General features: G+C 38.1%; 1 protein-coding gene across 2 annotated transcripts in view; it reads right to left on the bottom strand.

Annotated features, from left to right (window-relative positions):
- The window catches only part of plcl1 (phospholipase C like 1), a 275,924-nt gene extending 271,764 nt beyond the window's left edge, over positions 1-4,160 (bottom strand). The window contains exons 1-3 of one of the 2 annotated variants that reach the window (XM_074657601.1): positions 3,580-4,160; positions 2,555-2,666; positions 2,189-2,371 (exon numbers count right to left, since the gene is read on the bottom strand). In XM_074657601.1, coding sequence (XP_074513702.1) covers positions 2,189-2,371 — 183 coding nt within the window. In that variant the 5' untranslated portion in view covers positions 2,555-2,666; positions 3,580-4,160. The remainder of the gene's footprint in view (positions 1-2,188; positions 2,372-2,554; positions 2,667-3,579) is intronic. The other variant, XM_074657600.1, reaches the window with a different exon arrangement.
- Between the last annotated feature and the right edge of the window lie 13,121 nt (positions 4,161-17,281).

Genomic DNA, 17,281 nt, shown 5'->3' with positions numbered 1-17,281 from the left:
AAAAGCACTTAAAATACAGTATGCATGTAATATATATGAGCCGATCATTGACGAAGGGGCCTCTCATCGCCCTGAAGGGGTTTATTTCACAACAATGACCCGCTAGCTGTCCATTATCCCGCTTATTACACAGCTACTTACTTAAAAAATCTATAATTTGACACAAAAATGGTCCTCCAGAGTCAGACATCAGAACTGCGCCCATAGCAACGGTCTGTTAAACATAGCAACGGTCTGTTAAACAGAAATAACAGACCGTAGAACGCTGTGATTGACCAATCAGAATCAAGTATTCAATAAAAGTGTGTAATAAAGTAAGATGGCAATCACTAAATCCGCCCCTGCCTACAGTATGAGAGACATTTCCCCTCTAAACTCTTCACTTGGTGGGATTTAAATAACTGTTTGAAGCTCAGAGAGGTCAAATTAACCATTATTTCACAAAAACAGCAAAAAAAAATGAATAGAAATGTTTCTTTGTTCGTCTCTCCTGTCACATTAACCATGTAATCATGACCCTTCAGATTTATCTGGTGAGCCTTCGGAGAGGCCAGACTCTTAAATTCTGAACCATCAAGCACCTTGCTGCTTATACTAACAATCTAATAATGACATATATAATAACATATCAGTCACATTGGACATTTTTCTTCCAGAACAAGTACTTTAAGTACATTTTGCTGATCATACTTGTGTATTTTTACTTAAATGCAGGACTTTTACTTGTAAGGGGAGTATTTTTATGATGTTGAACTGGTTCTTCTACTCAAGTTAATGATCTGAATACTTCTTCCACCACAGCTTTCCAGACTAGACCAAAGATAAGGGTACATTTTGTCTGTAATATTCCCAGTAGAATAAGTGTTCCTGTAGAGACTTTCCTGGTATTTTAATCCTTTAAAAATGTGTCAAAGCTCATTCTTATGACGGGGGGAACTTAATCCTTAAGGAGCTTTAAATTGCATGTTTTATGAATCAGCAGCAGCAGTTATACAGTATAGTGTCACACAGGAAAAAGGCTCAGAAGTTGTGTTTCACCTTGCTCAGTCAGCTATCCTTTCATCTGAGAATGTGGTAAGGCTACTTTGAAACCTGCAGTCACGGACAAAAGACGGAGATTTGAGGAATTCGAAATTACGCACCTGTGACGCGCGTAAAAGTGACGTGAAATGAGGGATTACTGTGAGGGACGTGCCATGTGCCACAAGATGAGCTGCTGTTGTCATTCAAGAGATTCCTCACTTGTAGATTGTTGTTGAACAATAGGCTACTGAGAATATTCTGTCTCTTAAGGTGCTATTTGACACCTATTATATGGCCATCTTGGGTTTTTATTTTCGAATCAAGTTATGTTTTTCTTTTAATGTAAAAAAGCGTTTAGTTTGTACAACATTTTTACCAGTTTTAGATTATGGAGATGTTTTGTAAATGCACGCCTCTGCTCAGTGCCTTCCTATGCTTGACGTAGCTCACCATGCATCCTTAAGGTTCATCACAGATAGTAAAGCTCTGACTCACCACTGTGAGTTGTTCTCTCGGGTGGGATGGCCTGCACTGGCAGCCCGTAGGCTCTCCCATTGGTACATCCTTATATATAAGGTGATTCTGGGTCTGCTCCCACTATACTTAAGTGTTTTTATGAAGCAAAAAAAGTGTGGACTGTATTCACTGCGTTCCAAGGACCTCTTTGTGCTCTCTGTCCCAAAAGCTCGGACAAAATTGGGGAAAGGGCTTTTGCATATTCTGAATTTGCTCCAAAATGACTTGAAAATCAAGGAGCTGGTATCATTAGATAGATTTATGTGCTTTATTGATCCCAAATTGGGAAATCTGTGTTACAGCAGCAGGTAACACAATAATTTCCTAATTTGGGATCAATAAAGCACATTAACATGTAAATCCAGAGGACAGATGGTGATTTTGTAATGGGTTATGTATGAATATTTGTGATGTGTTTTGTTTTTTTTGTCTGATGGGTCTTACCTGTCAGTCTGTTTATGGTAACAGTATGTCTATTGTATGTGTACTTATTCTCAAACTGAGCTGCCTATAGATGCAAACTGAATTTCAGTGCAAACTGACAATAAAGTTGTATCTTATCTTATGACATGCCCATTGAGGTTCACAAGTGAAATGGAAACAAACAACTGGGGGAAAAGGGCACCATGCACCGTGTCAGGTTTCTTACCTTAATGATGCTGCTCCTGCGAGGTGCTGCTTTTACCGCGTCCAGGAGGATGGTGTCGGTGTCCTGACCGCCACTACCGGGCAGGATGACTCCGCTCCGCCGGCCGCGGGACGCTCTGGGCGGGATGAAATCCGGCGCTCCGTCGCTGCACAGCGCGTCTCCATATCCATCACGCTCAGACATCTCGAGGAGAGGAGGAGAGGGGCTCGATTTGAAACTGGAAAATTAATAATCAAGTCGTTGGATCTGACCTGAATAAAGTTTGACTTGGCTGCAAGTGGATGCCATTTAAAGGAGGAATGTTTTTCCTAAAGAAGCTCAGCAGCAGTAGCAGAAAGCTCTGACACACTGGAGGAAACTAATCACCCCGATGGTCTTTAATTATGAGCAGATTCTCAGAGTCAGTGCGCACAGAGCCGCGGTGACTTCAGGCTGATCCACTCAGTCCATTCCAGTGTTGGCCAGCCAATAGAGGGCGCTATAGTCACACACAAAAACACATTATTACTACTACTTATAATAATAATAATAATAATAACAATACAAATTATTTAAATTGTCAATATTTGTGTTTTAAATATGGAATGCACCCAGTAATATGTGTAGTTTGATTTTTAATGTGATAATATTTTGTATTAATAATCTGAATCTGTAAAGTAACTAAAGTAGTAGTAGAAGTAGAAAGTAGCAGAACATGGAAATACTCAAGTAAAGTAACTAAAAATTATATTTTAGTTACATTCCACCACTCAGTACATTTTATACTGTTGTGTTTTTTAAAAGCATTAATGTTGAAATAAAATAATTGTTAATTATTTAACTGAAAAGTAGTAATGTGTTTTTCATATCTTCACTTTCTTTTGCATTAAATTATCAATATTTGTGTTTCAAATAGGGAATGTACCCAGTAATATGTGTAATTTGATTATATTTTGTATTAATAATCTGAATCTGTAAAGTAACTAAAGTTGTCAGATAAATGTAGTGGAGTAAAAAAGTCTAATATTTCCCTCTGAACATGGAAATACTCAAGTAAAGTACCTCAAAATTGTATTTTAGTTACATTCTACCACTGAGTACATTTTATACTGTTGTGTTTTTTTAAAAGCATTATTTACTCTTCCTGTTGGAATAAAATAATTGTTAATTATTTAACTGAAAAGTAGTAATGTGTTTTTGATAGCTTCACTTTTTTTGCATTAAATTGTCAATATTTGTGTTTTAAATATGGAATGCACCAAGTAAAGTAGAAGTACCTCAAAATTGTATTTAAGCACTTAGTTACATTCCACCACTGAGTACATTTTATACTGTAGCATTATTTACTCTTCCTGTTGGAATAAAGTAATTGTTAATTATTTAACTGAAAAGTAGTAATGTGTTTTTCATACCTTTACTTTTTTTGCATTAAATCATACTTTGCTGAAATCGATTGGATGTGGCACCACAGCACCACCAAGAAATATTTCCACCAGCCTCCACTGAGTCCATTCAGTCCATTCAGCTCCACTCAGAAATCAGAGCATCACACGCAGGTAGGTAGAGTCTCTTTGGATGGAAACTGGGCTGGTGCGCTTCTCTTTCTCTCTCTCTCTCCGGATGCGCAACAAGTCTCCACCGCGGAGCTGCGTCTCTTTATCCTCCTCCTCAAGACACAGTTCGACGCGTAAAACCTTCAGTGCGTAACTGAAGAAACGATGAAAGAAAGCGACGTGGTGTTTGGTGGGTAAAAATGTTTGAAAACAATCCAGCGTTGGTTCACAAGACGACCAGAAAACCTTCTCTCTTAGTCTTCTCCTCCAAAACACATCGAAGTGCAGAAAGGAGCGTCCAGAAGAGAGGAGATGCGTTCATGTGTCAGTGCTCTGACTGAACACAGCTCCACTGGTCGTCTCGGTTGTACTCAACAGCAACAAACAGACGACTTTTGACGAGAATAGGGAACACAATTTGACAGTTGCACCGCCTCTAACCCGCCACTCCTCCCTCCATCCTTCCAGCCGGCTCCTCCTCCCACACGCCGCCCGGAATCATGACTGATGCGCGGGTTGGCCAATGCGCCTCCTCCGCTGGGAGAGCTGAAAGCAGTCTGAGGCGCTGATTGGTGGAGAGAGAGTCCTTATCACTTTTAAAGAGAATGGATTCAGGTTCAGGTTCAGCATAAACTCCAGGGAACAGGAGCATTAAATAGATATTGTTTTAATTAAACAAATATATATTATTATTATGCCTTAAAAATGATGAGAAACTGGATTAGATTGAATTTGGCGTCTCCCAAAGTCTACAGCAAAGGTTCAGACCATGCACATAACACATTAAAAAACATACAGAATATACAGTATACAATAGTGCAAAACGTGCATGAAAAATCTTACAAAAACTGGCAGAAACAATCGATTAATCGATAAGTCAATGGACAGAAAATTAACTGGCAACTTTTGATAATCATTTAATCAATTAAAGGTATATGATTTGGCGCCATCTAGCGGTGTGGTTGCAGATTGCAACCAACTGAGTAAACCCTCCACTCACCTTCATCCTTCCAGCCGGCTCCTCCCACACACGCCGCCCGGAATCATGACTGACGCGCGGGTTGGCCAATGCGCCTCCTCCGCTGGGAGATGTGGAAGCAGTCGGAGGCGCTGATTGAGGGAGGGTCGAGTCCAAGTGGCTGAGAGAGAGTCCTTATCACTTTTAAAGAGAATGGACCAGGCACTGGGAGCACTGGAAGGGGGATTCAGGTACAGTATAAACCCCAGAGAACAGGAGCACTAAATGGATATTTTTTTTTATTTAATTTAAATTTAACCCAAGTTGTCTTCGCTGTTTTTTATTATTATGCCTTAAAAATGATGAGAAACTTTGGCATCTCCAAAGGTCTACTGCAAAGGTTCAGACCATGCACATAACACGGCACACCATTAAAAAACATACAGAATATACAGTATACAATAGTGCAAAATGTGCAAGTAAAATCTTATAATACTAGCAGAAACAATCAATAAGTCAATGGACAGAAAATTATCTGGCAACTTTGGATAATAATTTAATCAATGAAAGGGACAGTGTGTTTGATTTGGCGCCATCTAGTGGTGTGGTTGCAGATTGCAACCAACTGAGTTCCCCTCCGCTCACTCCACCCTTTCAAAAGACTGCGGTAACGAGTGCAAAACCATGGTTACGCCGTTCTTCACCTCCCTCAGAGGCCATCCTTACCATAATAACACTACTTTAGGAGCAACAGAAGTCAGACGACTGCTGGCAGTACCACGGTTTTGCACTCTGTGGCTCATGCTACCGCAGTTTCACAAGCGATGGCCTTCAGGTAACGTAAAAACGTGTTTAGTTTGTCCGTTCTGGGCTACTGTAGAAACATGGCGGAGCAACATGTCGGACTCTGTGAAGAGGACCCGCTACCTATGTAGATATGAATGGCTCATTCTAAGCTAACGGAAACACAACGATTCTTAGTTTCAGGTGATTATACACTAATGAAAACATAGTTATGAATATTATATTCCATTTCTGCTAATAGATCCCCCCAAATGTTACACCCTGTTCCTTTAAGTCAGTTTTCAAGCAAAAAGGCCCAAAAAATTGTTGGTTAAAGCTTCTGAAATGTTGAGAATTTGTTGCTTTTCATCATTTTACATCATAATAAACTGGAAATCTTTAGACTGTTGTCTGTCTTGGGCTTGAAAATGTGCCCTCTGGAAGTTATGATGGACATTTTTCCCCTTTTTTTCTAATGTTTTATCAACCAAACAAAATAATTATTAGTTGCTGCCATGAAAAATATGAAGCAAAAACAGCCAAACATGAGGATTATGATCATATCTTGAAGAAAAGTGAAGAAGAAAAAAAACAGTCTGGTACATTTTATAAATAAGATGTTTACCTAACCTTTAGCAGTTGTATGGGCGAGCATCACAACAGTTCCACATGCAGTATTGACAGAATTGAAAACCTTGAGAAAGCACACCCACTGGCTTCCATGTTATTAGTTAGAAACTTTTACCGGTAAATCATTAAAAATGTGCTGGTTTCAAGAGTTACACAAAGCCTCAAACTTTGCAAGGACAGTGTGGCTTTAAAGAAATAAACACAACTTAGTGGTGAATTTAGACGTCTGACGTGCATGCATGACCTCCGACCTCTTCTTATTGTCCAGTTGGAGTTGGTTCAGCGTGACAGGCAGACCGGTAAAGATTGGTAGGCGATGTAGACGTATAATAAAAGTGTGATACATTATTCATCATCGCTGTGGCAAAATTGCTGTTTTCTCTCTCGAGCCTCTTCCAGGGAGGTCAGAGGTCAGGGAGACAGCAGCTCCCCCGGGGCTGGCAGGGATTTAGTGTCTTGCTCAAGGACACATCAGTAGGCCGGATTGTAGACACTTGAACCCTGGTTGTCTTGGTAACGTACAGGCTCTCTAATACAATTCCCAATCAAGTGGTATTTAGTCCTACTTCTACAGTTGCTATAGTGAACAAAGGAGAAGCTCTGTAATTGAAAAATAAATATGATTTGGTAAAAAGGTATAAATACATCCACATAAATGTGTTTAGAATGATTACAAATTGATGCATTGGCTGACCTTTAGTATCAACACTAGTGGAAGAAATATTCAGATCCTTTACTTCAGTAAAAGTACTAATACTACACTGTGTTTTCTCAACACATAAAGAAACACTTCATCCTTGAGTTTATCACATTCAAAATTAACACATCTGTATCACAGACTGTATATAAGAAGTGGACGTAGTCACCAGGACGTCACCCGTTGGTTTGTGGACTGCCGTTTTGAAGCCTTGAGTTCGTCATTTTGGCCATTGCCATGTTGTTTTTTGCAACTAGAAGTGACAAGAGAGGGTGGAGCTAAGTACAACCGAACGCTGAATAAGACATTTCTAGGCGACCAAAAGGGTTAAAGTTGTAAGACAAAAACACGGACAACTCCCAGACCGGACAACGCTGTGGTAGTGACCTGTCAATCACAAGGTAGTCCCGCCCAAAGCATCCCCTGCTTTATGGTCTATTTGACTCTAAATGGGACCATAATTTACTAAATGAACATCATGCTGTATTGAAGAAGACTTGAAACTAGCAATTGAGACCATAAACTCATGTTTACAATGTTTACTGAGGTAATAAATCAAGTGAGGAGTAGGCTCATTTTCTCATAGACTTCTATACAATCAGACTTCTTTCTGCAACCAGAGTTGCCCCCTGCTGGCTGTTAGAGAGAATGCAAGTTTAAGGCACTTCAGGATTGGCTTCATTTGCAATATGGAAAGTAACTAAAGCTGAAGTGGAGTAGAAATTACAATATTTACCAGAAGTCAGCGTTGACTTATTTGTCACATAATTTCCGTACTTAAGTAACGCCACTTCTGTAGTTATTTTAACCCAAAACACAATCTTTTCCTAAACCTAACCAAGTTGTTTCCTGTGAAGGTGGAAGTTTATTTTGAAAAGACTGTATGCATGTAACGAGCGGAAATTGACAAGAGATGCTGAACATTTGTAGGAAAACACACAAAAACCTGCAAATTGCAAAAACTTGAAGCAAGATTCGCTGCGTGGTGACCTATCCTAACCTTAACCATTCAAGGTCAATGCCTAACCTTAACTTTTCCAGGTCAATGCCTAACCTTAACTATTTGAGGACTTGAATGTAGTTACACTCCTCTGTAGCACCATTATACAAAACATACTGAAGTATAAAATCAAACTCCCTACAGAAAAAAACATTCCTGTTATTTGAAATAATAGAGTTTTATCCCACAGGGCCGAGATGAAGGCGACCACGTGCCCTCAAAAAAAACACACGTCCTAAATCCCAAATGAACTCTGAGCCTCTTTCATATAGTGGAAACACTTTGAAGGTATTGAGACTTAAACTCACTGAATCCCCTGAATTATTTTTTGAAGGTGTTCCCGACTGAGCCGATATGAGGGCAGTGTGTGCGTGTGTGTGTGTGTGTGTGTGTGTGTGTGTGTGTGTGTGTGTGTGTGTGTGTGTGTGTGTGTGTGTGTGTGTGTGTGTGTGTGTGTGTGTGTGTGTGTGTGTGTGTGTGTGTGTGTGGACCTTGAGCCACACAGCTGTGGAATGTGGTCAGCTGGTGAGGGGCTATTAGTGCATGAAGCTCGCCAGTCGCACCTCGCTGTTAGTATTCATGGAGCCAGAGTTCAGTCGTTTGTATTTTTCTCGTTATGACAGAAAAGCCGAGAATAGAAAGTGAAGATTCTGCTGCCACTTGTTGCATTACACACAAACACTATACAGTAAATACGTTTATATGTTTATAGGTATATTTATTTGTTATTATTTGTTTTATAGCCACATTATTCCTCATATAATACCTTAACATAACTACAATGACATATTTTATATTGCTTGACTTGATATTTATTGTCATTATCAGCTATGGTTGAAACACATTTACTCAAATACTGTACTACAATTGTGAGGTAGGCTACTTGTACTTCACTTGAGTATTTTATGTTACTTCATACTTTTAATCTGTAGGCACTATATCAGAGCATTTGATGGGAAGCCTTTAAAAGAAAACTATCTTGTAAGAAGTATTAAAGTGGTACAAATTTGAGGTACTTAGATGCACAAAACACTGAGTTGAATCCAGTGGTGGAAAGTAACCAAAGTACATTTACTCAAGTACTGTACTTGGATACAATTTTGAGGTACTTCTGCTTTACATTTCTATTAAATGCTACGTTATACTTCTATTCCACTTACTTCTCTACAGATTAGATTTATTTACTGGCTTATATTTATTTATTTACTTATTAATTCATTTATTTATTTTCATTGAATTTTAACATAATACAAATAAATACGCCATCTTTGACTAGGTACTATTTATTACTTAAATAATTGTAAGAATAAATAAGTAAATAAATAAATAAAAATAGAAGACCCATGAATACGTTAATATGATATAATATAATATAAATAAATAAACAAGAAGGAAAAATATTATGATAGGCTAAACTACCCAACAATATATAAATATATATATAAATTTGTCCACTTTTACGAGCTGCAGCATTAAAGTGATGATCACATTAATACATCAAAACTTATAATACAATAATATAATATATACTATTTTGAAATGAGCCATTCTGCACCATGAGTACTTTTATTTTGGTAATTTCAATATATTTGGATGCTAAACTTTTGTACTAAAACTTTGAATACAGGACATTTACTTGTAACAAAGTATTTCTAAACTGTGGTAATGCTACTTCTACTGAAGTAAGAGATGTGAGTACTTCTTCCATCTCTGCTGTCTGCAAACCAAATCACCTTCAGGAGGATAATAGAAGTTGCTCCTTTTGGAAACGGAGGTACATTCAGCTGTTTATTTCTTACAGAATGTGAGTCATTGACATTTAAATGCCAGTTCACTTGAACCTCGCTGCAAAATGACAAAAGGTTTCTGAGGTGAGGAGGAGACAGTTAAGTAAAACTCTGACAAAATAAGAACCATTTTTTTGATCCCATGAGGAGGAAAATCAGCAAAGGGTGAAAGAGGAATGTGACTCCAAATGTCCCTCTGCTGCTGAAATTCGTGCCTTCATGCTACGCTGCCACCGTGGTGTGAGAAAGTCTTTCAGAGGTCCAGTAGTGTGTGTGTGCAAATGTGTAAAATGTGCTCGGTGTGGTCAGGTGCATGCTGTTCTCTGTTGGGTTTGTCTCCTCAGGACCTTGAGGAAAAAACACCTAGAGAAGAGGACATCTTATTCTACGAGCTCCCTCTCATGTAAACATTGTCTTTAGGTACATTTATACTACGCCTCAGTTTACTCTTCTGTTTTTATTGGACCTTATTAAACATATTAGCTGTAGCTATTTCCCCTTTGTTTACTCTACCGTTACTCACGTAGACAGCTGTATAAAACATTTAGCTGTTAAGCAGGCCGCAGTAATCCGCCACCTGGGTGGCTATCAACCTTTTATCCCTTTGTTTCTCATACATTTACACCAGCTGAGTGACTGTAAAGCCATGCAATCATTACAGTATTAGAGTTAATAAATCAGCATGGGAGTTATTATCAACAACGTCCACAGTTTTGGATCTTCAGAGCAGATTCTTGTGTCGGCTTCCTCTTGTAAAACCTCTCCAAATGGGGATATTTTTCTCTCTCTGTTTGCAGATCACACTGTGTGTGTGCCAGGTGTGTGTGGGGGAGTATCTACACGTCAAAATGTTCACGGTGAATATTTGCATGTAAAGAAGAAGAACAGGTGTTGTGCGCCGGTCTTATACATATCCTGTAGTGTTTTGTAGATCTCTCTCTCCTGGGTCAAAGTGACAGCGGCGTCTCACACCTGCCCTCTAAAGCACTCCCTGTTCACTAAACTGCTCTCTGAAAAGCACACCGGATGAAGCACAGATCCTTCATTGTTTTGTCCAGGGCTTATTAACACACAATATTTCCTGTGGATTTTAAGGTCATGATGACACCGAAGGATCACAGACGTGTTCATACGGCTGCCTAGAATCAATGCGGGCATGAAGTGTCACTAATTTAGATGTGTATTGATCAGAGCTTGAACCCATAAACTATACTACATATATAAATAGGATTCAGGTTGGAGAGAAAGTTAGAGGGCAGTAATATCAATATATAGTATTCTTTGTACAGTACAATATAACTATGTTCATGTCATCACTAGTTAAAATAATTGTGTCTGATAATGTTATGAGTATATGTCAGGGGTCAGCAACCTTTACTATCAAAAGGCAAAAAAAAAAAAAGAATCTGTCTGGAGCTGCAAAACATTTAAGCATTGTGATGAAGGTAACACAGTTTATAGTTTAAGTGTATAATATATGTCTAATGCAGTGAGGGCCAAAGTGCAAATGTACGACGGAGTATTAGGGCCACATTGAGGGAAAAAAAATTGGAGATTTCCAGAATAAAGTCAAAATATTACGAGAAAAAAAGTCGTAATATTATGAGAATAAAGTCATAACTTTATGAGAAAAAAAGAAAATAACACGTAAAATTACTATTTTGTATATTATAATATTATTAATATTATGACTTTATTCTAAAAATCTCAGATTTATTTATTTTTTCTCAATGTGGCCCTAATACTCTGTTGTACCGTCGTACCATAGACCTACAACAATGATAAATACAAATTAAAATGTAACCAAATAACAGTTATTCATTTCCATTTTTATAAATCCCCAGTGAGCCACTGGAGAGGAGCTAAAGAGCCGCATGTGGCTCCGGAGCCGCAGGTTGCTGACCCTGGTATATGTGTATTGAGAATAAACCCATTGCTTTTCTGTTCATAGTTTTTATTTACAGCACACTAAAAATGAAAATATCAAAGACTCTAGATAATAGGCTAATGTAGTGATTTTAACTTAGCTTTAACTTAACTATTTATTTGGTGTTTGTGTGTAAAGTTGTGATGCAAAAACAGTTTTTACAAGAGTTTATATAGTTTTGAAAGAAGTGTTTGCTTTTGCAAGATATGTGAGATATTTTGTGTTTTTGTTTTTTGTGTTTCAACAAAGAGGGACCTCGTTTCACAAATTTTAGCAACAGCAAAAAAAGCTGTATTTCATTTTATTGTAAATAATCTGCTTTCTACTTTCTATATATTTCAATAGGGTTGCTGCAGAAATGCACAAAATGTGTAATCATTCTGTATTTAATGTGTTAAAAGCAGTTTGGAAAACAGTGTGTTAGCATTCGAAAAATGTGCTGCAAATATATAAAGATGGTGTTTTGCAGGCGATAGAGTATGGATGAGAATATAGTTCATGGATTTTTGGAAAACATGGTCATTGAATGCATTTTGATGTGAAAGCATGAAAAAATGATTCACAGTTTGGTCTGTTTTGCTGACTGTGTGAAGAGTTTTAACCAATGTTAGCAATCTCAAAAAAACAACCTGTAACACTGAGCATGTTCAACTTGCAGTGGACACCTCCTCCCTCCTCAACAATAACACTGGTCAGCACTAGATGGCGCCATCACCAAATAAATGAACACAGACAGGCGAGCCCACACAGATGCTTCATTTATTTAATCATCTACAGGTAGATGTTTTTCACAGCAAACATTTTGAGTAAGAAAAACACAAACACACAGAAAAATACATTTTAAAACATAATATAATGAAATAAAAAGTGTCACACATGTGAAGTTAAAACAGCTCTTCAGTGATCTCATCATGCCGTTATGAATTAAAGCAGAGAGGAGCACCCTGAGAGGTCATCATAGTGTTTAATGTACTGCTGCTGTATATAAACTGGTCTCTTCCTTCCACTGTGAGGTCTGTGTTTAGTGAACGAGGCCTCGGGTTTCCTTCCCGCCGAGACGGGTGGAGCTCCTGAATGATAGTGGTTTCCTGCTGCAGGCTCACTTTTTATTTTTGAATCATTATTACATCCCAAAACACAAAATCGTTTTAACACCACTGATTTCTTTAACACATTAACGCAACTTGCTATTTTAGTGGTGGTGGTGGTAACGGGCTCCGTTTTAAAGCTAAAGTGAAGATAGAAAACCTAAAGAATCCATCGGTACCAACCACGGCGTACTAGCTTGTCGTGAAGGAAGGTTATGGTCATTTTCAAAGGGGTCCCTTGACCTCTGACCTCCAGATATGTGAATGAAAATGGGTTCTATGGGTACCCACGAGTCTCCCCTTTACAGACATGCCCACTCTATGATAATCACATGCAGTTTGGGGGCAAGTCATAGTCAAGTCAGCACACTGACACACTGACAGCTGTTGTTGCCTGTTGGGCTGCAGTTTGCCATGTTATGATTTGAGCATATTTCTTTATGTTTGTCTACAAATACAGCCAAATTCTAACAGTTGTGTACCGCTCTTCCAAAATATAATAAAATACCGTAGATTTCGATGCTTATTTGAGCTAAAAACAACAAAAGTTTGTTTGTTGGATACATTTTAAGTTAAATTAATACTTTACAATATGTCATGCAATGCTATAAAACTGGTTCTTCTCTCATCCTCCTATTTGCAGTATATGCCTGCAATTTACAGTAGTTTTTATTAATATGAATAAAACTACATACAGTTAGAAACCATTAATGTAGATTACAATAGCAACAGTGTATAAATACAGTATATTACTGGCAGGCTTAGCTGCAGTATTACACCGTAAACATCACATTCAATACAATGCAACCACAGCTGACAGTAGTTTACTATAGAGTCTATAGTATAGACTGTCTATTACATGTTTATATGCCGCTTATGAATGCTAAATGGGAGACTTAAAGTAAATATTTTAATTAAACAGAGCTGCAGGTGTTTGTGCTGAGCAGCGGCTGTAGATGGACATAATAACAAAGAGATATACACAGTTTATACACAGTAAATATTTTTAGTATTTCCACGGCTGTCCTCGTCTCCTCTAATAACGCCTCTCATCCAGCAGCTGCTTCCTCTCCTCCTCTGCTTCCTCGCATTCATTCAGACAAAAGAAAAGTTAAGACAGGAAAACGTATATCACTCACAGCATGATAATGAGGATTGTTATTCTAATATTTATCATTATCCACATCTACATTCATTAATGTAATAACATAATGTGGTGTGAAGGTTGGTGTCGTGTTCTCTGATACGGTGAAAGGAACCGTTCAAGAACAATTATCTTTCTAAAGTCTTCGACAATGAGACCAGATGAGCAATTAGTGGAGAGCTGAAATAGATCCAAGTGTGTGTGCGTGAGTGTGTGTGTGTGTGTGTGTGTGTGAGAGAGAGAGAGAGAGAGAGAGAGAGAGAGAGAGAGAGAGACAGGCAGCACCTGGCAGTGGTTTTTGGATGAGGGTGTGCAGCTGGCGTTACTGGCTCAGAGCCTCAGCTGCCTCTCTGACTTTAGTTAGTTCCCCTCATCATCACTGTGTGTGTTTGCATTAGAAATACAGCTCAGAAACACTTACACACATTTTATCAGAAATGAAGATTACATTAGGATAACTGGAGGATAACTGTTCTTTAGTTATGTTGCAGTTTTGTATGCATTAGGGAGATAACGACGGTGATATTTCAGTTTCCTTACATTCTGACCTTTTGGAATGAATTCAGCTTTATAGAATAATATTTGGATAACTCTACAGAATAAGTGTGACGAACAGTAGAACTAATACAACTTAGAATACAAACCTTTCACATTTATTTGGACAGCAGAATAAATTGGAGGATTTTTTTATCCACTCAAAAAGAGACAATAACTTGGTTACTGCGGGTCCTCTTGTGTGGACCCGAAGAGGCTGTGAGGCCATGTTTCTACAGTAGCCCAGAACGGACAAACCAAACATGATAGGGCCATAGTTCTCCTACACGCTTGACACACGGGAGAAGCTTCAGTTGGTTGCAATCTGCAACCTCACCGCTAGATACTGCCAAATCCTACACACTGCACCTTTAAGATCCGTGGAGACATGTTCTCATCCCAACTCGTCACGCCTCTTGGTGTCACGTGTCACTTTATTTTCGGCATCAAAAACACTATAGTTACCCTTGGCGTCACTTTAGGATTAGGCAACGAAACCACTATAGTTAGGTTCAGGAAAGAATTCCTTGGCGTCACGCCCCTTGGCGTCCTTGGCGTCCTTGGCATCACGCCCTTTGGTGTCACGCCCCTTGGCATCACTTTATTTTGGGCATCAAAAACACTAAAGTAACCTCTGGCGCCACTTTAGGATTAGGCAACAAAACCGCTATAGTTAGGTTTAGGAAAGAACAACATGGTTGGGCTTAAAACTACTACGTTTGTACAGTGAAAATGACACTGAACGTTGTGAACACGGGACACAAACGAACAGCTGATTGTAACGTGACACCGGTGACACAAACAGCTGTCTTCTGGATGAAAGCATTGTGCTTGTTGGACCCGTCCACCTCTTATCCCGCCCACCTGGTGTGTCTCTTTCGCTCTTCAAACTACGTCACCACTCTCCTGGCGCTCTTTCTCAGATTGTACATTGTTTCCGTGAATGGGTTTACATTATAGTTAATGGAGTTAACGGTGTGTTTCATACCGGCGCTAAAGGGTTGCCTTGTTGTGCGGTGGTACCGAACGCCAAGGGCCGTGACAAAGCCTCGGTATGTAACAACCCTGGAAATGAGTTTTAATCTTCCTAAGTCTGTATTAACATCTGTATATATGTCTGTAGTTATGTTATTCTGCTGTATTTCTTTCATGAAGCACTTTGTGATGTTCTGCTCTTGCAACAGATAATGTATCCCAAACTATCATGTTAGTAATTTTGCACTTCATATATATTTACCAAACATTCAGAACATGAAACAATTGAGTCCAATCGCAAGTTCTTGTGTTGATGAAAACAACGAGAAGTAAACCTGCAGGAAACAGACAGATCAGGCTTTATCTGGTAAACAACACACGGTTATGTGCATCCTTCCGTCACTAATGAGGGACTTCAGATGGAGTGTGTATCTGGACGCCTGCAGTGCATCAGTCCTCAACTCTGTACTCTTAATGGTCTTAAGTGGAAATCAGTGAGTGACAGAGGTCAGAGGTCAGCAGTATTAAGGCATGTGTGTGTGTGTGTGTGTGTGTGTGTGTGTGTGTGTGTGTGTGTGTGTGTGTGTGTGTGTGTGTGTGTGTGTGTGTGTGTGTGTGTGTGTGCGGGGGTCACCGGCCCGACCTCACTGTTTGATGCCACATGGCCCGGATGTCGTTACAGATTCATTAGATAACATGAGAGCAGTCATAAAGAAACGAGGCAGCAGTCCAAGTTTTAAGTTACAAAGGCAGCAAATGAAGAAAGTAAATCTGTACAGTCTGGCGTGAGCTCGGTGAAAAATGGTCACTGATTGAATTACTCGCTGGTAATTAAGGTCAGCGGAGACAAGAGGGGGCAGATGGCTGACACACAGCAGCACAGGCAGAAATCTGAAGGACTATTTTGTGATTGTAGTGCAACATTTTGTTGTCAGGGATCTCCAGTGGTTGGAAGAAGTACTCAGATCCTTTATTGAACTAAAAGTACTAATACCACACTGTGAAAATACTCCACTACAAGTAAAACTATACTGCATTTAAAACCTTGAAGTGTGCACGTATTATCAGCAAAATGTACTTTAAGTATGAAAAGCAAGTAAAATATTGTTTGTATTTATATATTGTATATAATATTGTTTTATGTTTCAGGTTGAATAAAATTTCAGAAAACTTCCAAACAAGGTGAAATCTTGAAATTACAAATAGATATTTCTATTATATGTCATATTATGCTATAGTTTTTATCACTGATTTAATTCAATCGTTTTAATTACATCAAGATGAGCCTGTGAAATGACATTGTACCTGATTATAATGACAATAAAAATCATTACTGTCATATATATATGACCAAGAAAAGCAACAAATAACCACATTTGAAAACCTGAAACCAGAATTTTCTGTCACTTTTCAACCAAAAAATGAAAAGATAAATAAATAGAAAAATAAATGTGTTAATTATTTATCTATTTATTTATTTATTTATTTATAAGTTATGACTTTATTCTCGTTATATTACGAAATTTTTTCTCCTTAAGTTATGACTTGAATCTCGTAAAATTACGATTTTTTTTCTCGTAAACGTATGACTTTATTCACGTAATATTACGACCTTTTTCTCCTTAAATTATGACTTTATTCTTGTAATATTACGACTGTTTTTCTCATAAACTTATGACTTTATTCTCGTAATATTACGACTTTTTTCTCGTTAAATTATGACTTTATTCTCGTAATATTACGACTTTTTTCTCGTTAAATTATGACTTTATTCTCGTAATATTACGACTTTTTTATCGTTAAATTATGACTTTATTCTCGTAATATTACGACTTTTTTATCGTTAAATTATGACTTTATTCTTGTAATATTACGACTTTTTTCTCATAAACTTATGACTTTATTCTCGTAATGTTACGACTTTTCTTCTCGTAAATATGACTTGAATCTCATAATATTATGACTTTATTCTGGAAATCTCAAATGATTTAAGAAAAGCAACAAATAACCACATTTGAAAACTTGAAACCAGAATCTT

Source organism: Sebastes fasciatus, chromosome 14 (genome assembly GCF_043250625.1).
Source record: "Sebastes fasciatus isolate fSebFas1 chromosome 14, fSebFas1.pri, whole genome shotgun sequence".
In the NCBI taxonomy this organism is placed as follows: domain Eukaryota; kingdom Metazoa; phylum Chordata; class Actinopteri; order Perciformes; family Sebastidae; genus Sebastes; species Sebastes fasciatus.
This window is presented reverse-complemented; position numbering and strand designations above follow the sequence as displayed.